This window comes from Nyctibius grandis, chromosome 9 (genome assembly GCF_013368605.1).
Source record: "Nyctibius grandis isolate bNycGra1 chromosome 9, bNycGra1.pri, whole genome shotgun sequence".
NCBI lineage: Eukaryota > Metazoa > Chordata > Aves > Nyctibiiformes > Nyctibiidae > Nyctibius > Nyctibius grandis.
The window spans coordinates 29,640,582-29,666,953 of record NC_090666.1 but is presented as its reverse complement, the minus strand read 5'-3'; the positions used below and the strand labels follow the sequence as shown (position 1 = coordinate 29,666,953).

Genomic DNA, 26,372 nt, shown 5'->3' with positions numbered 1-26,372 from the left:
AAAAATACGTGCAATGTTTTCAGACATTGGCTTTATATATATAGCAACATTCAGATAAAGCCCGAGGAGATGGTTTTGTTAGCCTTTGCTGGTTTCAAATTACTTTTTTTTTTTTCATCAGCGTAGCTTCTGAGCCCTGATTGAGAGGTGGTAACACATCTGAGGTATTAGCCCCTTGCTTGGAGACATGAGGTGAAACTCTCTGGTCATTCCAGAAATTATCCTCCCCCTCTACACTGTCCTAGTGAGGCCACACCTGGAGTAACTGTGTCCAGTTTTGGGCCCCCCAGTTCAAGAAAGACAAGGAACTGCTGGAGAGAGTCCAGCGGAGGGCTACAAAGATGATCAGAGGACTGAGCATCTCTCCTACGAGGAGAGGCTGAGGGAACTGGGTCTGTTCAGCCTGGAGAAGAGAAGATTGAGGGGGGGATCTTATCAATGCTTACAAATACCTTAAGGGTGGGTGTCAAGAGGCTGGGGCCAGACTCTTCTCAGTGGTGCTCGGTGACAGGACAACAGGCAACGGGCACAAACTGAGACATGGGAAGTTCCATCTCAATAGGAGGAAAAACCCCTTTCCTTTGAGGGTGACAGAGCACTGGAACAGGCTGCCCAGGGAGGGTGTGGAGTCTCCTTCTCTGGAGATATTCAAAACCCGCCTGGATGCGACCCTGTGCAACCTGCTCTAGGGGAACCTGCTTTGGCAGGGGGTTGGACTAGATGATCTCCAGAGGTCCCTTCCAACCCTAACCATTCTGCGATTCCTTATTTTTGTTTTGGAGGGTAGAAGTCTTTCAGAGAATCTTCCAGACAGATTTTGCAATGCTGTAAAGAAAATGTGATTTTTTTTTTCCAAAGATACCTACATTTAATGCGTGTCATTTTGATGGTATAGTGGGAAACTGCTCTTTGCTTTTATTTGGAGCCACCTGCCCTTGGAGTGGTAGGTTTGCTCGCAGGATAGCTCATTGGGCACAAATCACGTCGTCTCTTAGTGTGGCTGCTTTCAGTGTAGCCCTGACAGTGCCTACACCCTCTTTTTGGTGGCCTCTCTGTGTCGATTCCTACTTAAGAGGAAAAAAGGTGCTTGTGTCAAATCTGCTGATGGGGTCAGTGTCATCTGCTTCTCCCTTGCAGCTGTGCTGGGTGGCACCTCCCCATGCCCCCACGCTGGGGACGCTGAAGGTGGCACCTTGGTCCCTGCAAACCATGCCTCTTCCCTCTGTCTCCTGCTCCTCACGTTGGACTCTGGAAGGGCAAACGTCCATTTTACCCTCCACATACCCCAACTCCTCTTGCTGAGTGTGTCTGCTCCATCCTTCCTGCCTTCAGCAGCCAGCGCAGAGGGACTCCCTCCGGTCTGTTTTGTGCCTCTCTTCTGCAGAGCGCCAGTTCCTCACAGCCTGCATCGCTTTCAAGAGAAACTTAAAAAGCCCGGAGATACCAGGTGTCTGCCTCTGTGTGTATTCCGACATGATAGGATTATTCATCTTAGAAAACTGCAGCTGGGTACAGTCGGTTGGCAAAAAAAACCCAGACGGAACATTTTGTGCCTTGTTACTACTTGAATGGATTGTACCGTGCTCTCTTGCTATTTCTAGACAGCTTCCTGTTCTTTTTTGGTGACCTTGCCTCGTTTTTCTGGTACATGGAGCTAACTCCAAGACTTCAGACCTGGATCCTGTAGAACTTAGCTTCTGACGGAAGTAACCCTCGGGAAAGCTTTTGTAAGATCAGAGCGTTTGCTCTCTTTGAAGGGTGGTGGGGTGGCTTTCCTCAGCCTCAAAGTCAAGATCTTTTCCAAGAATGGTGAAAACAAATCATAGAATCATAGAATGGTTTGGGTTGGAAGGGACCTTAGAGATCATCTAGTTCCAACCCCCCTGCATGGGCAGGGACACCTTCCACTAGACCAGGTTGCTCAAAGCCCCATCCAACCTGGCCTTGAACACTGCCAGGGAGGGGGCATCCACAGCTTCTCTGGGCAACCTGTGCCAGTGTCTCACCACCCTCACAGGAAACAATTTCTTCATAATATCTAATCTCAATCTACCCTCTTTCAACCTGGTCTAGTGGAAAGGTGTCCCTGCCCATGGCAGGGGGGTTGGAACTAGATGGTCTTTAAGGTCCCTTCCAACCCAAACCATTCTATGATGATTCTATCATTCTAATTTTATTGGAATAAGCTCTGTGTTTAAGTTTCCTGTTTAACTGGTGGCAGTGTGTAAAAATGATAACTATTAGGTATTTACGTTGCTGGCGTGTTACCTTTAAAAGCGATGCTTCTGCTGTGCTTACACGAGCATCAGGTGATGTTGAACATTCATTTTTTTTAGCATACAGCCTTCCTCCAGGCACCGTTGGGGCTGTCACTGCCTTGTGTCAGACGATGAGCGGCACTTTGCGGTCTGCTTCACCACCGTGTCCGCCCTCCGTCACATGGAGCTGAACCCACACGGGGACGGCAGCTGATGCTGTGTGTCAGCAGCCACACTGCCAGCAATGCTTTTCTTCATCCCCTCCTTTTTTTTTTCCCCCTCATTTGTTTGAGAAGCCTGGCAGGAGCACTCCAATGAGCTTGCCCATCCCTGGCAGCTTTCTGGTTCCGTCACTCTTCCAGGTGACCGGGAATGGTGGATCAATGGATACAGCCACTCTCCTCCTTTTCTTTATTCATATTTCCTTCTTTGAAATGACCCAAACCCAGTGGCGGCTCCTCTAGCTGCTCCCATTACAGGATCTCTTTGTCCTACATCTTCATTCCTGGTATTGTTTTTAGCATAACATTCCCACCCCAGCTCCTCTGCTCCCTGCACCCTGAAACAGTTCGCAGAGGACATAACTGCTCCTCCAAGGACTGAGGTCTGATCACTTACAGCATGATAAAATCTCCATTAGCATTAAACATCTGGGGCTCCTTTCTTTCAGGACAATTTATATGGTTCTTTGATTTACAGAGATTCCTTATTACCATCCGTGGTGGGATGGATGTTCCCTGCTCCTGGTGCAAGGTATACGGATTTGTCTTCCCCTTCAATAATAACGATGTAAAGCTCAGCAGAGGCAAGTACAAAGGAGTTTTCCTACCTTTAGAAGGAAAAATGGGAGAAGGAACTGAACATGCTGGATACTACAAAGGGAGCTCACTGCTTTCTAGAAAGGCTCTCAGATACTCTGCTTCTGGAGAAAGGGTAAAAGCTAGATGGGAGAGGCATTCAGGGAGCAAAAGGCACATACAAACGCATTCCCAGCGCTGTAGCTTTGCAGATATTCAGCGCTTAGAGGGGTGAAGCTGCTGTGCAAGCTTTCACCCTTTTAGGAGAGGTGAGCAGTAATGTCGTGGGAAGGAAATGGGGATGCAAAATTATATCTGTATATCAGCTGCCAAACTAATAATGTGGGATCTTTTCACCTAGAGCTGGTGATCAGGGAACGTAACCATCATTCCCTTTCCTGGAGACATTTGAGCCTCGTAAGCTTGAACACCAGACGTTCTCGGTAGGATATGTCTAACTGAGATCAGTCTCTTGCCCAGGAAGCTGTCGGCTGGGAAGGATCATGTCCCCACGTAGCGAAGAGACGCTGGCCACAGGAGCTTCTGGCACGGAACTGCCTGCTGTCAGCCTGCCTGATAGCTGGAAGGGGGCATGCCGAATATACGTTCAGCTGCTGATGTGTCCAAGGAAAGAGATGATAGACGCTTGTTCTTCTGAGCTGTGCTTTCAGATTTTTGTGCCTTGGCTTCTGCTGAAAACCACAACCTCTCCCCCCTCGCCCCGTCTCCCAGTCCAACCAATTAATTCTGACTAGCCTCCGGTGCTCCAGGAGATATCTGCCGTGCCGCCCAGAATGAAAACACACTGTGACGGAGCCAAGAGATCGAATCCTGAAACTAAAGCCACAGCCTGAGACTTCAGTAAACAGGATGGGGAGAACATGAGGCAGAGAGTCTGGCCAAAGGAATGGCCAGCGTTGAGATCACTCTAAAATAACCCAGTGCAACAGTTCTTCTATAAATCTCTCAAAATCCGTGCTTTGCTTCCACGTGTATGCTGATGATTTTTTTGGGGGTAGTTTGATGTGTACACGTCTTGGCAAGTTCTTTCTTGATCATCACCTATGTTTTTCCTTTATTTTTACAGAATCTGAGCTCCAGATCCTTTTAAATACCTGATTTAACCCCCAAAACTGTAGAATTTTGCCAAAACAGGTGACAGATGGTTTGTCTTAAAAACACTATTTGCACCAAAAGCCCAGCCTCGCTGCCTGCTAGGGGAGAGGACAATTACGTGAAGCTTCTGAAAGTGCTCACCAGGTCATGCCTTAACTCAGCCTTAAGAGCACAAGTTCAGGGGTGCTGAGATTATCTGCTTGGGAGGTTTTTTGGTCTTGTGTAGCATTAAGTTGTCAGTTTTGAAGCTAGTATTTTACTTATATATCCTTACAACTTCTTTGAAGCTATTGCCTCCATCAGAGGCCAACCTCTTGTTCAGTGGTGGCAGGTGAAGTAGTTGTACAAAGTCTCTGAGCTTACCTGGAAGTCCTCAGACTGCAATCTTCTTATGACAGGCTGGAGCATGCCAGCATGACCTTGTGAGATGGAAACCATGTGTATGTGCCAGGAGGAATGCTGACCCATAAATGGAGGATCAAGCTACCTTTTCATCTGTGTTTCTTCTTAACCTAGCTGCCTTGTGCTAGGAAGAAGTAGGAATCGCCTACAAATATGAAGAGCAGCAGAAGTGCTTTGGGTGATGTCCCACCACGCCGGAGCACCTTCAGTAGGTGATCTCAGGCATAGATCGAGATGCAAGTTAGGAGTTGGACGCAACACTAAGCTGCTTTGGATCACAGGAAACATTTGGTGGCAATAAGTATGCCAGCTGTTGTTCACCCAGTCTTGTGTGTGTGATTATCTGCATGAGTAAGGGTGAGCTGTCTGGGTAAAGATAGTTTTAGGCTGCCTTGCACTAATTGCATGAAGCTATTCAAAATATATATTATAAAAATCTAGGAGCCGTAGTCTGAGCTTCAAAACCTCTCCTGCTTTGCAGATTTTAATCAGTTTTACCGCGGCGTGTGAACTAAATGACAGAAGAGCCTTTAAAATGATGGTGATATGGGAAGGAAGGAGCGGAGGAGCATGGGCAGAGAGCAGTGCCTGGCTTTTGGGGGAAGAATAAGGTAGTGTCTGCAAGGTACCGGGATGCAGGAAGGACCCCCATTCTTGCTGCTCATCTAGCAAATCAAGGAGTGGCTAGGCAAGTCTTAATGCAACACGTCTCCGTGAAATACATCCTCATTCCCTCTAGTCAGTGGGATCTTTGCTGTCAGCACCACATGCTTTGCGGGAGGGCTGAGGCTGCTGGATGACTTCGGAGCGCTACCTTTCCACCTCTGTTGTAGTGACTAAAGGAAAATGTGTTAGCTCCACTTTGCTTAAAAAGGGGTTTCTTCATGCAGTGGAAGTTGACAGTGTGCTTACTGATAAGGCATCAGTCCCTGTTCTAGGTAGACATGCTTGAGAACTGGAGACAGTTGAGGAATGTGATGGCAAAATCCACCGCACTGCTGTCCTCACAGCTAGCTGACAGTTGATAAATACCTGGAAATGCTCTACATGCTCCTTATTACATTTATTAATATTAATGTATGCTAAAGCAGCACCGGCAACACTAACTACAGGTACAGTTGAACATTTGTGCAGTTTTCATAAACAGTGGAAGCAGTGACATTAAACATATGCAGGAATCCCCATAGTTATAAATATTTATTTTGGCAAGAGCACCTAATTCAGATGTTCCTAGCTGCACTCCTAATACAGCGCGCGCGTTTGTCGCACGTGTTTTGTTTCCACCCCACAAATTGATAGTTGAATTAGCCTGAATGCAAGGGATTTCCCTTGGCATATTGCTTTGTATTTCTCAAATACTTAAATTTCGTCACAGTTGGGGAAAAAAAAAACACACACCGCTCCAGCTACGCGCAATTAACACATGGGCATTGCGGGGTCGGTGTTGATTCATTTGCCAGCGAGAGAGATCTGATGTATTATGTGGAACATGAGCATGATCTTGCCTGGTAATTAATAATTCTTATCAGAGCCACCTAAGCGTCCCTTAGCATGCTGTGAATTGCGGTTCAAGAGATGCTTATGAATTCCTAACTCGGGCGCTTTCCAAAAGACCCGAGCGTGGGATATCACGTCCCACTCACAGGCAGCTCTGAAACATTTTTCCTTGAGACATCAGTTGGCTTTGTTTTTTCCACTGAGATAGTCAAGGGCAGGTTAAATGCCAGACCAAGCCCACAACATGTGGGTGTTACCTTGGCAGGAGAAGTTTAGTGCGTGGTGCGGGAGGGGGGTAAGACCGTGCTGCAGTTGGCCACACACGGGTCTGAATGCTCGCTGCCTGTTAAAATTTGCCTTGGTTGCTTTGACTGAAGCAGAAGCTCATATTTTTCTGAAGTTTGTTTGTTTTGTACATGGGACAGCTTTTTGTATGTTATCAGATTTCCTGCTTCTCCTTTTAGTCAGTCAGTGGTGGATTCTCTTGGAGCTTATGGGTCTTTTTTCACAAAGCATCAGCAGAAAAACCCATTTTTAAATAAGAAAATAAAATTGTAAACCTCACAAAATAGAAAATTTGGGCACAGTCTAGCATTAAGCGAGTTTTAAAGCTTATGGTTTTGAAGCAAAGGAGGCCCTTTTTGTACAGAAAACTGATTTAAGGTGATAGGCATATTCTCTCTGGCTATATTATAACAAGATGGGGAACAGTAGCAGCAAGGACGAGCAATGCAAACCTCACCTTGGGTCAGCACCCCAAATCCTTATCCGAGGTCTTCAGAATGGTCGTGAAGCCCGGATGCAGTCTGTGCAGCAGGATTGCGTGAGCTGGGAAAGGCACAGCGTTTTGCTGAGCTCGCGCCATATATTTCTTGTGGAGTTTGGAAATATTCGTGGTGTAAGAAGACGTCGCTGTTCAGACGGAGCACTCCGATGGGTGTTCTTTAGGCATTTTCTGAGGCTACAACAGACGCCAACAAAGTGATTTCTTTTCGCTTTTCGTGGATGATGATTGGAGAGGTTGCTTCGTTAATTTTTATTTTTATTTTTTCAACGTCGAAAAGATTTGAAAACTATATTAAGAATAGGCTTTGTGGAAACTGGGGTGAAAATCAACAGAAACAATACATCTCTAATGAAACGTCTATAAGCCATCCAGATACAAATTGGTCTTTTCATTTACATTTCGCTACAGATGTCAATGAAAGCGCAGCTCCTTCAAAAGCATCCTAATGTATGTAAACCATTGCAGGAAGCATAGCACACAAAGGCGAGGAGACTGCAGATGGAGAGAAAAGGCTCCTGATTTCATAAAAAATAACAAAACCTGTTTTAACATATTGTGCATTAAATATTGTTCATTTGCATACTTTCTGTGGCTAGGTTCCACCATGTGGTGGACTTGTTGGAAGTCTGAAAGATATTCTTTCTCCAAATGGGGATGTGTTAGCGGAAGCTGCTGCTTAATTATAAAACAAAAATACCTAGTTTTCCCTAGCTTTTTTTTCCTCTTTTGTAGGTTTTTAGAGTCTGTGTTTTCTTTGTTGTTGTTGTTTATGTAAAATTCAATAGAATTAGGAAGGGAAACATAGGTGCAATCACGGCAAATTCTGCTAAGTGGGGGTCAGTGTTTTACAACTGTCTGCCTGCTTGGAACTGGCAGCAGCAGGGACTCTTCCATCAAGAGTTTCCAGCAGATAGCCAGGCAGATTGTAAAGTACCTCTTACATTTTTTTTTTTTTTTTTGCATCTCTATATAGAACGGTATAATTTTGTGTGTATCATCTGTAGTGTATCTGCGGCTGAAGCATTGGATAGTACAAATATACAATACCACAAATTAAGAATCACAGAATCACAGACTGGTTGGGGTTGGAAGGGACCTCTGGAGATCATCTAGTCCAACCCCCTGCCAAAGCAGGGTCACCCAGAGCACGTTGCACAGGGTCGTGTCCAGGCAGGTTTTGAATATCTCCAGAGAAGGAGACTCCACACCCTCCCTGGGCAGCCTGTTCCAGTGCTCTGTCACCCTCAAAGTGAAGAAGTTTTTCCTCCTATTGAGATGGAACTTCCCATGTCTCAGTTTGTGCCTGTTGCCCCTTGTCCTGTCACTGGGCACCACTGAGAAGAGTCTGGCCCCTTCCTCTTGACACCCACCCCTAAGGTATTTGTAAGCATTGATAAGATCCCCTCTCAGTCTTCTCTTCTCCAGACTAAACAGACCCAGCTCCCTCAGCCTCTCTTTGTAGGAGAGATGCTCCAGTCCTCTGATCATCTTTGTAGCCCTCCGCTGGATTCTCCCCAGTAGTTCCTTGTCTTCTTGAACCGGGGGGCCCAGAACTGCACAGAGTTACTCCAGGTGTGGCCTCACTAGGGCAGTGTAGAGGGGGAGAAGAACTTCCCTCGACCTGCTGGCCACACTCTTCCTAATGCACCCTAGGACACCATTGGCCTTCTTGGCCCCAAGGGCACTCTGTTGGCTCATGGGGAACTTGTTGTCCACAGAACTCCCAGGTCCTTCTCTGCAGAGCTGCTTTCCAGCAGGTCAGCCCCCAGCCTGTACTGCTGCATGGGGTTATTCCTCCCTAGGTGCAGGACCCTACACTTGCCTTTGTTGAACTTCATGAGGTTCCTCTCTGCCCAGCTCTCCAGCCTGTCCAGGTCACGCTGAATGACAGCACAGCCTTCTGGTGTATCAGCCACTCCTCCCAGCTTTGTGTCATCAGCAAACTTGCTGAGGGTACACTCAGTCCCTTTATCCAGATCATTGATGAGTAAGTTAAACAGGACTGTTTAGCTTATTAAACAAGAAATTACTGGCAAAAGCATAAATAGGAAAATCTGCAAAAGGAGAAGGAAAAATCAGTGTATGTGGGATGAGTGTCTTGCATACACACATGCTGTCAGGGTTTGAAGAAGGACGGAGTGAGATGTTCTCGGAGGGCGCAGGTTCCCTGTCTTAATAGTCCCGGCTTGCCCTGATCCAGGATTTTGTGAACCTGGAGCAGTGGGTGGTATCTGAGCATGGGCACCCATTAAGCCCAGCCTTGGAGAAGTCTCAGCTATCGCTGGAGTGGTAAGGGTTTTGAAGGTTAAGGTTGCCAGCTTAAAAATGAATCTGCTGGTTTATAAGCTGCCAACGTAAAGAGTGCGGGGGGGTGTGGAGCAGGTGTGCTTCTGCGTTCAGGTGGGTTTGCAAGAGTAATCGGAGCCGCCCAAGTAGTTGGCTTTAACGCACGTATCTCGCTGGAGAGGGTGCAAATGAAATTGGGAGGTGGTAAATCTTAGTTTGAGTGTTGGTTTTTTTTTAAGGAAAAGCCATTTTCAGTGGAATTCAAGGGAGAAGCCCTGTGCCAGGGGAAGCGCCTTTTGCGAGCCCCATGGGGATCCACTCACATCTAGCCAAGCTGCAAGCTGCTGAGGCTTGTCATTTGTCGTCTGCTTTTCCTCAGCCCGGCTTGCTCCTGGCCGGCTGTGAGGACATGGGTTGTTCTCTGAGCACTGGCAGGTACTGCCTCAGGGCCCGACAAATCAAACTGCCACCTCCAATCCCTGGGGGAACCCCCCCTGAACCCCAAAAAGATGCTCTGGGCTGGGGAGATCCACACCAAATTTCCCAGGAGGTTGGTGTGTCCATGCACATCTTCCAGGTGCTGGGATTTGGAGACCCAAGGCGGGACTTGCACAGTGGTCGGGGGCAGGTGCTTCAGGTCTTGAACATCCCATCTGATGAAAGCTTTGCAAATCTTGACCTTAATTAGGCAGCCTGTCTCTTGGTTCTTCCCGTGAATGTGTGCAAATTGGCTGGGGTAAATCCTTCCTTGAGAGATTATTGGATTTTTTTTTTTTATGCTGAATCAATTCTTTTGTAATTAGGCTCAGAAATGGGTTGTGATCATGCCCACAAGGCAGCTAGTGCTTTTGCATTTAGCTTGGGGTGTGAGGTTTGATGGCAGATGGGAAGTGACCAACACTTGATGAAGTTAAAACGATACAGTTGTCCTGGTCCATGGGAACTCTACTATGTACACAGAAAGATTGAAGGACTTTTGGAGAAACAAGAGTACAAAGTTGTATAATTAAAGAGTTATTTAAAAAAGGCTCTGGCAGGGCAGCGGTGGCAGCAGACGGCTTGCCGAGCAGAAGTGGGGACCCAGCCGCAGCCTTTGGCAGCAGCAATGTGGTTGGGGAAACACCTGTTTGGGAGGAAGCTTTTTGTTGCTTTCTCCCATTAGGTGCTTTCTGAACAGGATACTGGTGCTTGTAAACGGACCATGCCCTGAAGCACGGAGCATATAGTGCCTATGGTTTAGCATAAATGCTGTCCTGAACTAGAAATGGGGCTGCCTGAAGTGAGATGTGATTCAGGAGCCTCTAGACAGGGAAGATGCCATTTTTCCTGTTTCTTTGAATTAAGCAATGTGATTGTCACCTGATAGTAGCTTCTGGTTTAGCTCTGGGAAGTCTGACGGTGTTAATTTGCTCTTTTTCCCCTCTCGTCCCTTCTCCACAGCAGCAGCAGGAGATGCTGGCAATGAAGCATCAGCAGGAGCTGTTGGAGCACCAGAGGAAGTTGGAGCAGCACCGACAGGAGCAGGAGCTGGAGAAGCAGCACCGAGAGCAGAAACTTCAGCAGCTGAAAAACAAAGAGAAAGGAAAAGAGAGTAAGTAGCAAAAACTCACCTGTTTCAGTGATGACAGGTAGAACAGATGAATGGAAGCCTTAAAGCAGCTTTATAAAGCTGGAGGAACCTTCATGATAGCCTCTCTACAGAGCTTGGCTACACAGGGAGCTGATGTAAACTGTTAGGAGGTATTGAGGGTAAGAGAGAAATGTTTTTCTATGCTTTAGCTTCATTTCTGTCTTAATAAATGCCATTTTAGCGTTTTTCAAAAGGAAGTATATCGTCTCTTTACTTGATTTAACGTTTTTTGAAGTATTTTTGGCAGCGTTCCTAATGGAGGCAGAATATTAAGCCCATAAAATACACCAGATGTACACTGCATTTCTTTTTCTTTCGCTTTTCTTAATTTCACTCTTTTAAGATGTAGCCAAGTTCTCAGTTCCTAGCTTTAAAGTGTTTTCATTGAGAAAGTACTTCTTTCATGAGGTTACAGATTCTGGTTGGCTTTCCCACGCGTCATTATGCACTTCACGAGATTCAGTGAAACTATTACGGCCTCACAATTTCCCTTATCAAAGACACTTTGGTTGCTTGTTTGGTTTTCTTTTAGAAGTGAATGGGAGGAAAAATACCTCCCAAGTTGCACTATAAACTCGTTAGGTCTTCATTTCAAATGAAATAAAGAAGCCTGTGATGGAAGAAGCGGAGAGGGCTGAAGGGTACCAGGAGATGGGATGCTGTCTGGGGTCCAGGAACAAGATAAAGCTCCAAGAAGAATTTTTCTAGTAGGAAAGGACTGGGGTCTAGGAGACTAAAAAAATTATCTGAAGGTTGAATTCCCCACTCCCTGCATGTGCATCTTGCAGCGTGTTATTTTCCAAAGTAAAGGCAGTCAGTTTGAACTGGATGAAAGCTATAAGCATTTCCACTTCATAGAATCATAGAATGGTTTGGGTTGGAAGGGACCTTAAAGATCATCTAGTTCCGACCCCCCTGCCATGGGCAGGGACACCTTCCACTAGACCAGGTTGCTCAAAGCTCCATCCAACCTGGCCTTGAACACTGCCGGGGAGGGGGCACCCACAGCTTCTCTGGGCAACCTGTGCCAGTGTCTCACCACCCTCACAGGAAATAATTTCTTCCTAAGATCTAATCTAAATCTCCCCTCTTTCAGTTTAAAACCGTCCCCCCTAATCCTATCACTCCATGCCCTTGTCAAAAGTCCCTCTCCAGCTTTCCTGTAGCCCCTTCAGGTACTGGAAGGCTGCTAGAAGGTCTCCCCAGAGCCTTCTCTTCTCCAGGCTGAACAACCCCAACTCTCTCAGCCGGTCTCCATACAAGAGGTGCTCCAGCCCTCTGATCATCTTCATGGCCTCCTCTGGACTCGCTCTAACTGGTCCATGTCCTTCTTATGTTGGGGGCCTTAGAGCTGGACGCAGCACTGCAGGTGGGGTCTCGTGAGATCGGAGTAGAGGGGCAGAATCCTCTCCCTCGACCTGCTGGCCACGCTGCTTTTGATGCAGCCCAGGATACGGTTGGCCTTCTGGGCTGCAAGTGCACATAACTTCACCCTGCTGTTCTCATCAGTTGTTGATATTGTGTCAATGTTTTGCTGGGCCTCTCTGCAAAATTGCTGTTGGGCTATTCTCATTAAAGTAATTTGCAAATAAATCAAAATGCCTGAACCTCTGTAAAATGGCAAAAGCATTGAAGCACCTTTTGGATGAAACACAAAGGTGTAGAGGAAAAAACAGAATTTGGGGATGTTAAGTTGAAGAGCCTGTTCCCATGGCGACAGTTTTATTTTTAAATTACTTTTTATTTAACAAGTACTATGGTGTATAATCATTATGGCACCTCAGCTCTTAAGAACACTTAAGTATTTTTCTCACATCAGAAATTTTTGCGAAGTGCAACACAGCTAAAGTTGTCCTGATCTGAAATATGAAGAGCGCGTAATAGATGTAGAGTGTAGCTTATTCTCCCTCCTTCCTCCATCACTGCAAGCCAAAATATGTTGTTTTGTACGTTTTAGAAGGCAAATCACAAATCGATTTAGATTAACATAGTGTCAGTCAGCTCCTTGCGTTCTCATCTTGGGAGCCTTAACCTGTCCCTCATGAACCGATATCTGCTATCATAAAGCTTTTGATCAAAGGATGACTTCCACGAAAGGAAGGAAACTGCGTGTGAAAGTAAAAGTGTTTTTTGCACAGGATAAGGAGCGATAGTTGGTTGTCCTGTCTTCCCACTGTTAGGATTGAACCTAGAACCGGTCCTGTGCATCGATGTTTCCAGACACTTCTGGATATGGACCATTCAATCCTGTGCTGCTCGGGCAGTGTTGGACAATGGCTTGTCTTGGACTTTCTCCTCCAAGTTGGCTAGCTGTGATCAGCCCACACTATCATTAAGGGCTTTCTCCTGTTAACTTCCATTTGTTCTGCTCCTCTGCTCTTGCGTTGTGCAACTTCCTTCCTGCAGGAGCTTGGTCCTGCTTCTGCCCTGCCTTATCCTCTTCCCACTACCCCTGCCTTATCCTATATTTCAATACTGTAACTTGTTTTTGCCTCTGCAGTAGTAACCAGGCTCAGTCTTTTGCCTCTTTAGAGACATCCTGTCTGCTGTACTTTGGTCACATTGTGGTGCTCTCCTGTTTGCAGTCTGTATCAGTTGATCTGCTCTTTGCTCCCTTGCTCATCTTAGATATTCAAGCCCTCTGAAATGCATGGCCCAGCAAGCATGCTATGCAGCTTTCGTTTTCCCCACCATGCCCAGCTGCTCCCCTGGCCAGGGCTGCTGCCTGAGCTCTTGCTCTCTGGTTCCTTCTCTCTCCTCCTCCGTTCTCTCTGCCCTGCCTTTCACTTGCATTGGGGTTGAGTGTCTTGCTTCATGCCTGTGGACTTACTCTATACATATGGACTTTTGATGTCTGACTTCTACTCTTGTCCTCTTTGCTTATACCCCTGACTGACATGTACTATCGCATGTGACAGGTTGTCCCTTTCTTCCTGTGGCATCCTCTTTAACATCTTTACTGGGTATGGCACAGTGCTTCTGCCTGTAACAATGTGACTGGGTCCAAAATAACCCTGTATAGTATGTTCATAGAATCATAGAATCGTTTTGGTTGGAAAGGACCTTTAAGATCATCAAGTCCAACCATTAACCCAGTACCACCAAGTCCACCACTAAACCGTATCCCTAAGCACCACATCCACACGTCTTTTAAATCCCTCCAGGGATGGTGACTCCACCACTTCCCTGGGCAGCCTGTGCCAATGCTTGACAACCCTTTCGGTGAAGGAATTTTTCCTGATATCCAATGTAAACCTCCCCTGGCACAACTTGAGGCCATTTCCTCTCATCCTATCACTTGCTACCTGGGAGAAGAGACCGACCCCACCTCTCTATAACCTTCTTTCAGGTAGTTGTAGACAGCAATAAGGTCTCCCCTAGCCTCCTTTTCTCCAGGCTAAACAATCCCCAGTTCCCTCATCAGCTCCTCATCAGACTTGTGCTCCAGACCCTTCACCAGCTTCGTTGCCCTTCTCTGGACTCTCTCCAGCACCTCAATGTCTTTCTTGTAGTGAGGGACCCAAAACTGAACACAGGATTCGAGGTGTGGCCTCAGCAGTGCTGAGTATAGGGGGACGATCCCTACCCTAGTTCTGCTGGCCACATTACGTCTGATACAAGCCAGGATGCTGTTGGCCGCCTTGACCACCTGAGCACACTGTTGGCTCATGTTCAGCCGGCCATCAACAACACTCCCAGGTCCTTTTCCACCAGGCAGCTTTTCAGCCAATCTTCCCCAAGCCTTTAGCAGTGCATGGGGTTGTTGTGCCCCAGCTGCAGGACCCGACCCTGAGCCTTGTTGAACCTCCTACAGTTGGCCTCGGCCCATCGATCCAGCCTGTCCAGATCCCTCTGTAGGGCCTTCCTACCCTCCAGCAGATCAACACTCCAGCCCAACTTGATGTCATCTGCAAACTTACTGAGGGTGCACTCAATCCCCTCGTCCAGATCATTGATAAAGATATTAAAGAGAACTGGCCCCAATACTGAGCCATGGGGAACACCACTTGTGACCAGCTGTCAATTGGATTTAACTCCATTCACCACAACTCTTTGGGGCCGGGCCATCCAGACAGTTTTTTACCCATCAAACTGTATGCCCATCCAAGCCATGAGCAGCCAGTTTCTCCAAGAGAATGCTGTGGGAAACAGTGTCAAAGGCTTTACTAAAGTCTAGGTAGACAACATCCATGCCTTTCCCTCATCCGATAAGTGGGTAACCTTGTCATAGAAGGAGAACAGGGGGATTTTATTTTGTTTGATCTTTCAAATCAAGGGTCAAGAGTTGAGTAATGGTCAGAAAGTCTTGCATGACACCTTTGTCCATGGCTTCAGCGTTGCCCAGGGAACGGGAAGCCTACATGTTTTTATCTTGTTAAGCTTATATGGGGCCTTTCAGCTTCTAATTAAGGAGGAAGACATGCCAGGAGAGCTTTTGTAAACCTTGGGATCCAAGAATGTTTAGCTTCAAGTCTTCTAAATATTGTTAGATTTATCCAAAACTGACAGAACACAGCCATGTTTGATTATTTTAAAGATGTTAGTAAATTAGAGATGACACTTTTTGTAGAGAGAAGGCATTTAAGCATGAATTTGTCACCTATTCTGTTCTAGCCATGTGACTTGCTACACTCATGTGAATTTGTCTTGAGCTCCTCAGTTGAGCTTCCCATTGGGGTACACGCCAAGCCTATGTTTGTAGAGCTAGTGAGGAAGGCAGTGCTCCCAAAAAGTGAATTTTCAAGCTTTTCAAACTGCTTAAAGTGGTTGAACAATATTACATCTTCAGGCAGTGCTTTATAGAAATACTGCAGGTTTCTTCTCTTGTGGAGATACAAAAAATTGTTTCCCCAGTCTGTCAAATGGCACCATGTCATTGAGCAGGATCCAGGAGATAAAGGTGACCCTGTCGTATTTTAATTTTTTATTCCCAGTAGAGCAGACAGTTTTCCTGGCCTTTTCATTTTCTTGTAGCCCAGATATTTTCCTTTGGAATTCTTGCTTTATGCCATGGTATAGATGAACCATCATTTTCCACATGTTCTGCTTGCCAAACTTTCTATGCATTGCTCCATCAGGAACTCTGCCTGTAAATCTGTTCTGTCAACAGAATGGTAATTTTAATCCATCAACGCAGTAAAACAGACTGGTCTCTATTGTGGAGGAAATAATGATTAGAAATTACACAGTTGACATTTTAACTCTACGCTACCAAATTACTGACTTTCTTCTTTAAATGTTAGATTTTCTGTTTGAAGAACTAGATTGCACACTTGTAAATGAATTGGAATATTATGTTATTTGAACAAAGAGGTCCCTATTTACAAGAGTTTTCAAGATGAAAATCTACATATGAGACATTCGTCTCATTCCCCTTCTGCTTGCAGATGTGACATTTAAAAACCTAAGTGTACACAAGACCCTTTTTCTTAAATACCTTTGATTAAAAGAAAGCTGGAATACCTAGTACAAGTGCTTTATTCTAAGTGTACTTTTATGCAAGTGTAAAAATCTTCTTCAGCAATCTTTTATAGTGAAATGATAAATCTGTGATTAAATCTCTGTTTTCAAACATAAGTTGTGACTATATGCAAAGCTAAAGGGAAAAAAAAAAAGGAGTGAAGGCACTTTGTTCTTTTCTCTTTGAATGAAAAGTTCTTCTTTTGGACTGGAAATCAAAGATTTAGTTCTGAATCTTTTTAGAAATTTAAATTCTTTAAAGTATATGAATGGATTAAATAACCTTTTTTATTTTTGACATTTCAGGTGCGGTGGCAAGCACAGAAGTAAAGATGAAATTACAAGAATTTGTCTTAAATAAGAAGAAGGCATTGGCACACCGGAATCTCAACCACTGTATATCCAGTGATCCTCGCTTCTGGTATGGGTAAGTGGTACTGGGCTTATCTTTATGATTCAGCCGGTGCCACCTTTTTTGATAGTTGCTGGAGATGTGGGGAATAGACCTGATGTTTTTACTGGATGAACCAGAACAGTGATAGAACCAGGGTTTGCCTTTGCTGTACATTACCAAAATGCATTTTTTAGAGAGTTTCAGTGCGTAATTTTCGTATCTTCTGTGATGCTCACAGTATTTTTGTGAGTAGAGGCCTTCGCTGTCATCTTTAATCCACGTTTATTCAAACTCACGAATTCTACCATCAAGATCAACCTTATAAGTTCTATATTTCACCCAAGATTTTGTCCTGATAGGTGTTATAAAACTTCAACTTTAGTAAAATGGGGAAATTACTTTTTCTGTTTAGTGAATTGCAACTCAGGATAGTTGAGCTATCATTACATTTTTAAAGCCTTTAATGTGTACGGCTCATCTTAATCTCACAAAGTTGGAAGTTTTGTTTACTTGACTCTTCTCTTGAAACATCAAGTGCGTCCTCTCTGCACTTCTAATCACAATTGCCCCAACATCTAAGTTTTTAACTGAAAACTTTTTTCTTCAGTGTATAAAAGAAAATCAGAAAATTTGAGCTTATTTGAAAACTTGCACTACCATAACATTGTGAATATCTTTTTTTTTTTTTTTTTTTTTAAAAAAAAAGTGTTTTGGATGTGTCTTTAGTGATCATAAAATTCATGAAATTTTGAATGACAGAAGTCAATGAAATTCTGACATTAAATACGTGTTCAAGTTGAGTATCTGACTGTATTTTAAGTCTTAAGAAATAAACATGTATACAGGGACAATGAGGTTGTAGCCAGAAGATGTTTCCAAATTCAAGAAACTAAGCTGAAATTCAATTTGAAAGATATCCCAGCTATAAGCCAGTACAGAAATGCTGAAGTGTAGCTGGCAGCAAAATTCAAACATTATTCCACTGGGGTGAGATTGAGCAGTTTTAATAAATCTCAAAAAATCTAACCTAAGACTTCAAAATTGTGTGGTTATGGCACTGGTTGAAGTAGTGAAAGGTTGGTAGTTTATGCAAAGATAATATTTAAGGCCCACTAGGTCACTGTCAAGGATAGTAGAAGAAATAGGAGAAACTGAATTTCAGTCAAGTCAACGTAAATATCTTTTTTAGATGACTGATTTTCCACTGTTCTTAATTGAGACTCACCAAGAAATTTGGGGATTTTACTAAAAGCGGCTGAAGACTCTCTGAGCCACTGTGTTCTCCATTTTTCCCAGTTGATTAAAATGCAAAAGTGGTATTAATTCAATTGGAATTAAGGATAGTAAATAAATGCTTTCTTCCAAAACCTGTAATCCTTTGGCTCTAGAGAAACCTGAGCTAGAATAGCCATCACAGGTGAATTTAGAAAAGACAAAAATAAATTTGGGAGTGGTCTGAATCCCTTATGTTTTGCACAGTTTTCAATTAACTGCTTTTTCACAGAGAATCCAGCCTTCAGAGGTGAACGGAAGAGCAGCAGTCTGTAATACCGTATGCGTTACAGGGCCTGGGGTGATGCAGGAGGTTATTTAGCCACGTCGTGTTTAAGGTTTCAGTATGTTTCCTGCTTCGTTTTAAGCTCATGCTGAGAACTTTCTGAGCACCAATGTATTGTTTAGGTTTATTGTGGCGTAGGTTAATCAAAACTTCCCTTTCCTGGGATGCTCCAGGGATGCCACCAGGTAGAGATGACATACAAACTGTTGCACAAGGGGCCATCCTTTTTCTTCTGTCTTTAACAGGCTTGCCATCCCCTCATCTTCCCTCCATCTGTTTCGTGGTGGGGAGAGGCTCAGTAGTTTGGTTTCTAACGCCAGATGTGAAGAGGGAAGAGTGAGCGTCGGAGGCCTCACAAATCTCTCTCAGGGTCTGTTTCAGGGATAGGTTGCAGGCAGGCATGAGCCCGTTCTGCTCAGCCTTTGAGGAGGGCAGATGGCAGCCGGGCTGCGTGACTGTCGTGTCTTCTCTGGCAGTGGAGGATTTTTAAATGCACCGTTCAGTTGTTAAGGCAGAAGCTAAAGATTTTTAGTTTCCATTCTATTTAAAAAATACGTCTTTTAAAAAAGAGAAAACCTTTAAATTAATTACGTATTAGTATTTATTTATATGGCATCTCATAGGTTACCAGTTCAGTTGCAGAGATATTTACGTACGCACATACTTCTAATGTGATTTAGTTGGGTGTTGTTCGGATTTAACACACGCAAACGAGGCTTGCAGAAGATAGACTTGGTGCTCCTACTGTGAGCAGGCAAGCCAATTAAGTGGTAACAGATGCTGAAAGAGTCTTTTAAATGACACGCCTGCTTTTAAGCACTTCCTTTGGTCTTATTAAGGTTTGTGAATTCCTTTTTTTTAAAAAAATTGGAAGCATTACTTGGAAAAAAACAGATCTCCTAAGGGTATTGAACACCGCAATGGTTCTGCGTCAGTGGCTGTGACATGAAATACGTTCCACTGACATGTGAAATAGCTGTCATTCCCCTGGCCCTTTGGGCCAGACTTCGGTTGTCCACTGAGATCATAGAATCATAGAATGGGTTGGGTTGGAAGGGACCTTAAAGATCATCTAGTTCCAACCCCCTGCCATGGGCAGGGACACCTTCCACTAGACCAGGTTGCTCAAAGCCCCATCCAACCTGGCCTTGAGCACTGCCAGGGAAGGGGCACCCACAGCTTCTCTGGGCAACCTGTACCAGTGTCTCACCACCCTCACAATAAAGAATTTCTTCCTAAAATGCCCAGATGCTTTTGCCTTTGGTATCTTGTATCTGTCTGAACTTTGTTCAACACTGTCGGTTGCTGGTGCAGCATAGTAGGTGAATATTTTCTAATTAATCACTGATGTTAAAGGGCATTGTTGCACGCATGCATTGGATCAGCCCTTGAGATGAAAAGAGACCAGTTTTAGAGGTTTTGCAGAGTATAGTCATAGTCCAAAGGACCTACTAAATGAAAGGAAGGAACTTGGTAACGCTCAATGATGTTTCTTGGAGGCTTTCACAGAGGGTGTCGCTCAGTCTTCAGTTCTATGCTATTCAAGCCACTTTGTAAACTCTGTTTTACATGTACAGCTCCAGACTATACGTAATTGTCTAAAATAGCTTTGTGGACTATAATTTTCAGATTACGTTGATGATAGGCAACAACAGAAGAGATTCTTTGGAGTTTCATTGTCAGACTGGCCCTCCCGTGGATTCTGAACCCGCCGGAAAGCCCTGCTTCCGGGAGGTTTTGCTCTTTAAGATACTTAACATAAGTAAGAGTGGCTGAGGAGGAGCACAGACGGAGCACCTCAGGCTTAGCAAACAGGGCTATTATTTCCCTAGGAAGTTGTCAGAAATACGCTTGGGAAGTAGCCACTCAACGCGGTAGCAATCATGAAAGGGAGTTTGACTGAACATTTGCATGGTAAAGAGGTAGAGAAATATAATTACAAACTAAATTATTCCAACGTACATAGGTGTCTGCAGTCTCTGTACACACAACATTCTAGCCAGGATACCTATGTTTGAATATATATTCAGTTTACGTTGCGTGAATATGTTTGAAGTAGCATGTGTGCTTTGCTGTGCACGTGGGTATTTGAAGAACTCAAAGAACAGGGGATGTGTTTATGTGAAGGTATGGACTTTCAGGAACGCCTGCAAACTGGATGTAGGATACAATTTCATCCCTTTCGAGACCTCTGAAATTCTTGAAACGGGCATGCAGACCAGTGCGTTTTGCTCGAAGCAGTGTAGGGTGTTGGATCCCAGTCCTCGAGCAATATAATGGATTCCTGTTAGCAGAGTTAAATATCTGTCATTCAGCAACCCCGAAGCGCATCTAAACAGGCCCTTTGAGTTCCTGCGCGTTCCCTAACGAAGCGATGAGAATAGCTTCAATGTATGTGATTGTGTAGATTAAATCACGATTAAAAAAAAAAAAAAGGAAAAAGAAAACGTCTATTGCTTGTGTAGGCAAGAGCAAAAAATGTCATTGTGTGACGTGGTGGGTTTGAGGGCTCTTGGCTTGCGGCGTCCGGTCTTTCCTGTTTGTGAACCATCTCTCTGTGCTGCCTTCCCATGGTATGAGCAGATCCCTGCACAGAAAGCGACTTCTGTTTTTGGGAAGTATTCAAATATGTTTCAGTCTGGTTCTGTTTTGATTTCAGGTGATGATTAAACTGTGCGTGCATGTGGGCATTTATTGGTGCGAATGTCAGAGAGTACACGATGTGTGCGAACACTAATGAAAAATACAACTGTGTAAGAGCCCGAAAAATTATTCTGCCTGTACGTACAGAGAATTTGGAGTATAAAGAGGGGAGGATTAGGAAACCACAGTAAATCATGCTGCTTGGTAAGAACTGTGGGTATAGAAGATTTTGATGTAGATGTTCAAATAAACTTTTCAGATTTTTTTTTTTTTTTGTAACAAAATCAGGTAGAAAATTCAATGCCTTTTCATGATGTTTCATTAGCCCCTTATTTTTTGAAGGGTATAACTTATAGTGGAATTCGTGCTATGCATTTCACCAAGCAGCCTACTTCTGATTTGAGCTTTCGAAACATACTGCTCAAGGAATTGGATGAATTGGTGTAATTTCCAGCTGACAGTGGCTCATTTTGGTTCCTTAAAGAACCTTTTGTAGGAGAATATTTTTAACCAGGGTGTCCAAGAATGTCTGGTTATTAGGCAATGTAAAATTTCAGATATTCACTTCTTTTAACAAAGTGCTCGCTTTTTGTTGTCCCATATTCTTTAGTATTTTGAAGAAGTAATACAGGGTTTAAATCTTGTTTATTGGAACTTAAAATATAAGATTGATAGCCGTACAGCTGTCACCTGTATGGCTAAATCAGTCATTCTGTTGATGTAGGTACTCTGCTAATGTGCACAGTCTGGAGACTTCCCAAGGTCTGTACTGATCGGGGCTGTAGAGCTCCTGAGAAACAGCAAAGCTGGGCACAACTCATTAAGTAGGAAAGATGCAGCCAACAAACTGGTAGGAGGCTTAGAAAACTCATTCATTATTCAATATCCTTAGCAAACAGACTGTAATTTACTTCCAGCAGCCTGCTCAAACAAAGCTATAAATTATCAGCTTCAAGAAGTTAAGCTGGAAAGGTGTTGAGTACTTTGGCCCTATCTCTGCTAGGTACTTGGGTGGGGAGGCAGCGAAGCAAAAGGCAGAAGGCCACCTATGCAGCATGGCAGCTGTTAGCCAACTTAAACGTGTGGCACCTAATGCGCTCATCCTCAGGTTTTGTTTCGTCCTTAGACTTTGTCTACTATGTCTGGGTTTTATTCAGTGAAGGGAAATTGTTCATTTGTGCTGTGGTTGAGGGAAGGAACGACACTCATGCTTAGCTTCAAGGATAGGACTTAGCAAAACCCAGCCCAAGTACACGCTTAAAATTATACTCATGGTTAAATACTTTCATGAGTTGAGCCATGCTCAACAGGGTAATTCTTATACTGAAAATCAAGCATATGTTTAGTTCCCTCTCTGTATATTATATTTCTTCACCAAAAGGGTTGTCAAGCATTGGAACAGGCTGCCCAGGGAAGTGGTGGAGTCACCATCCCTGGAGGTATTTAAAAGACGAGTAGATGTGGTGCTTAGGGACGTGGTTTAGTGGTGGATTTAGCAGTGCTGGGTTAACGATTGGATTTGATGATCTTAAAGGTCCTTTCCAACCAAAATGATTCTATGATGCAGTGTCTTTTTATATGAGTGCCTAGAAGGAGAAAGCTAGTACCAAGTTCTTTTCCTTTGCAGTGTTCCCCACTAAGATAACAGCGAAAGTGAAGCTGCACTCGTTCCCTTTGTGTGTCACTGGTGTAAAGCTTCTCCCTTCTCTTTCTCTTTCCTTCTGTGCAGGAAGACACAGCACAGCTCTCTGGACCAGAGCTCCCCACCCCAAAGTGGCGTATCCGGCACCTACAATCACCCTGTACTGGGGATGTATGATTCCAAAGATGACTTCCCACTCAGAAAAACAGGTAGCGCTCACATTGATTTTCTGTGTAACCTACTGTCTTTGCTGTGACACTTGGTCCTCTTTTTTTTTTTTTAAAAAAAAAAAAAAAGTATGTTACCAAAAAGCTGTATTTCATGGGGTGATTTATTTTAACAAGCACCCGCTCCATCCTGCTCCCCCTTCATCTGCCAGCGTGTGCACAGTGTTGGAGAGAGGCTGGAGTTGCTTTGGGTGCGCAGACTTGCAAAGCTACAAGGCAGGAGACAGCAGAGTTGTGTGTCAAAGTTTGTGAGATGTTTTCACAAAGTCCAAGCTAATACGGAGATCTGGGTGTCTGAAGTCAACATATGTTTTGCTGAGTGAGAAAAGTACCAAGAAAAGTTCATTTCTTCTGGGATTTGCATTTTATATACAAGTTTATACTTAAAATAAATAAAAATATTTCTGCCAGTCAAAGCGTCGGGACTTCCTGCAAGGGTTTTGGTTCACACCTAGACAGTTATTTCTCAGTTAGGTTTTTCCCTGCATGGTGGCTAAGCAGATCAGTTATTTCTCAACTATACATTATGTAAACCAGGTTGTTTTGATTGGCTGTGGTCCTCAGCTCCGTATTGCATGCCTAAGCCAACACAGCCTCAGCTTCTAACCTGGCCAGCTCGTGATCCTTGGCTCCTTCCTTTGGGGAATAGCTGAGCTTCCATGAGCTCGTCTCGATTTGGGGAACAACGCTGCTCGTGTGGATGGTGCAGACAGAAAAAAACTTTTCTGAAAAGATGGAGTGGAGGTAAGAGAAGAGAGGAGCTGTGATTGAACTTCGTACCTTCTGCAGGTGCTGCCTAGCTGTTTTTCAGGTATGCTTTGTGGATCTTCAAATGTGGAGGGCTGAGCACCAAAAAGCATGACATCCTTGTGATAAGGAACAGTGATGATATGTTAACCAAATCTCCCTGTGGGTTTGCTACTGTCTTTGCTCAAATTGGCTGCCCTAAGTCAGCTCCCAAGAGCTGGCAGCCCCTCCATTTCCTTCTGGGAAGGATGTAGGTGTTGTCACAGCACTTCTCGTAATAGCTAGAAGTAGAGCAGTTCTTGGGTGTAGTGAATGTTTTAACATAATTCTCATTACCTGTGTAAACTTGGGGTGTTTTTTTTCTTCTTTCACCATCTGATGAGAAAAAAATACACCTCCACTCACATGCCTTGTGCGTCCTGCCTCCCAGTTCTGTGGTTTTAAAGACCTTTTTGGTGGTGAGACACTGGCACAGGCTGCCCAGAGAAGCTGTGGGTGCCCCTTCCCTGGCAGTGCTCAAGGCCAGGTTGGATGGGGCTTTGAGCAACGTGGTCTAGTGGAAGGTGTCCCTGCCCATGGCAGGGGGTTGGAACTAGATGATCTTTAAGGTCCCTTCCAACCCAACCCATTCTATGATTCTGTGATTCTATGATTCTATAATTTTTGGGAACTTCTCACTCTGGGCCATAGCACCTGGCTTGCTGGATGGATTTGTGGATGGATTTCCATCTGCTGTGCAGTAGATTGTCTTCCCCCTCACCAGGCATGGTGGATTGGGTGACAAGTGCCAAACTTTTCAGCTGCACAGGAAGTCAATCAAAAATTGGCAAGGCCTTTCCAGGATATGGTTTTTTTCCTGGGCACACCCTGTACTTTTTGGTAGTGGTAAATTTATCTGCACACTTTCTGGAGGACTCCGAAAGCAGAGCATAGAAAACTGGTTTTGCTGAAGGGTAGGGCATCCTCTAATCTCTGCTTCTAGATAATGAAAGACCAAATACCCCATTAGGTGCAGTAGATGCTGCTGCTTCGTCAGTGCCTGAGATGGCCAAAGCGACGCTGTCTGGGCTTCAGGCCTTTGCTTTTCATAGGGGAGGTGAGTGCTGATGGAGGACTGCCCTCAAAGGAGACTTCCTTCAGCTCTAAAGCCGGCGAAGCACAAAGATGTGTTTGGCATACATGTCTGCCTGGGAGGAGAAACACAAGCTCAGGCTGCTTGCAGCCATTGCTGCCGTTTGCTTCACCTCTCCTGAAGGCTTTCAGGCTCCTCTGGGAAATCGCAGTGTTTCCACGCAGGGAAGTGTCCCTTGGCACCATACCTATCACTTAGGGCCTGTGCACAGCATGATTCCAAGAGATTTTTAGCTTTTTCCTGTACCTTGCGAAACCAGGTGATCCATATCTGGCGCGTTAGCATCCCCGCAGTGTAAACAGGCTTTGCCGTGCTCCAAAACCTCCCCTGCTCATCACTTTAGGGGACCTTATGTGTCAGATGGAGTTTGAGGATCAGTTGCCCGTATTGCTCCCAGTGTTATGGAAGGGGATTTCTGCAGGAGAGGGAAAGTGTTTGCACATCTCACCCCTTTACTGCTTCCCAGACGGAGCTCTCAATAAGACTCTGTCTGAATAAAAGCCCTGTTGGACAGGGTGAATTAAGGATGATAAATGTATCTAATCACATTATTAAAAATGGAAGCAACCAAAATCAGTGTTGTTTTAAAACAGGAAAATGTTGAGCTGATTTTGATTTTCCAGAACGCTGGTGCTTGTTCTTTTTGGGCACTACCGTTCATCTTTTGGGGACTGGCCTGTGATACATATGAGTTCACTTGCAAGGTTCAGGGGAGAATGTTTTTTTGTTGTTTTCTTTTTTTTTTCCTTTAAATGCAACAGCACTTCAGTCTCTGGCACAGCAATATCCTGCAGAAATCTCATTGCCAAGAATGTTAAGTTGCTTGGAGAAGAAAGGCTCCTGAACAGTCTGGTGTAAACAAAAGACAGGGAAGTCTGGAGCCCATCCTAAATAAAGTTCTTTATTACGGGTGAGCTTTTCAGATTTTTGGCACCAGGCAAAATTCTGTCTTTGTGTTTGTAATTTAAAACCGCCATATCATGTAGGCCAATTTTATTAAATTTGATTAAATATTTGCAGTTCAAATAACAGAGTCCGTAACAATACAGTTCTGATTACCAGGGCTGGAATCCAACCAACGTCATCATTAGGGGTAGGGTGACCCCACCTGCAGTACTGCGTCCAGCTCTGGGGCCCCCAACATAAGAAGGACATGGACCAGTTAGAGCAAGTCCAGAGGAGGCCGTGAAGATGATCAGAGGGCTGGAGCACCTCTCCTATGAAGACAGGCTGAGAGAGTTGAGGCTGTTCAGCCTGGAGAAGAGAAGACTCTGGGGAGACCTTCTAACAGCCTTCCAGTACCTGAAGGGGCCTACAGGAAAGCTGGAGAGGGACTTTTTACAAGGGCATGGAGTGATAGGATTAGGGGGAGCGGTTTTAAACTGAGAGAGGGGAGATATAGATTAGATTTTAGGAATAAATTCTTTCCCATGACGGTGGTGAGACACTGGCCCAGGTTGCCCAGAGAAGCTGTGGATACCCCCTCCCTGGCAGTGTTCAAGGCCAGGTTGGATGGGGCTTTGAGCAACCTGGTCTAGTGGAAGGGTGTCCCTGCCCGTGGCAGGGGGGTTGGAACTAGATGATCTTTAAGGTCCCTTCCAACCCATTCCATTCTATGATTTGATGATTCTATGACTTAGGGGGCTGCGGGAAGGCAGTTGGAATTATCATTTCTTCTAGGGTGCGTTTTCAGAGTTGGCAGTGTGTCCTGCATGTTGAGAAACTGTTCAGGAAGAATAAATAGGTCATTGCGCTCGGTTTTAAAAATACTACCTTTCTTGTCTCTCTTATTTAAA

General features: G+C 44.6%; 1 protein-coding gene across 16 annotated transcripts in view; it reads left to right on the top strand.

The window, feature by feature from the left end:
* The window catches only part of HDAC4 (histone deacetylase 4), a 291,798-nt gene that overhangs the window by 165,496 nt on the left and 99,930 nt on the right, over positions 1-26,372 (top strand). For 12 of the 16 annotated variants that reach the window (XM_068408262.1, XM_068408263.1, XM_068408269.1 and 9 more), the window contains 3 exons: positions 10,584-10,734; positions 16,540-16,660; positions 22,558-22,679. In XM_068408262.1, coding sequence (XP_068264363.1) covers positions 10,584-10,734; positions 16,540-16,660; positions 22,558-22,679 — 394 coding nt within the window. The remainder of the gene's footprint in view (positions 1-10,583; positions 10,735-16,539; positions 16,661-22,557; positions 22,680-26,372) is intronic. The other 4 variants (XM_068408261.1, XM_068408254.1, XM_068408259.1 and 1 more) reach the window with 2 other exon arrangements.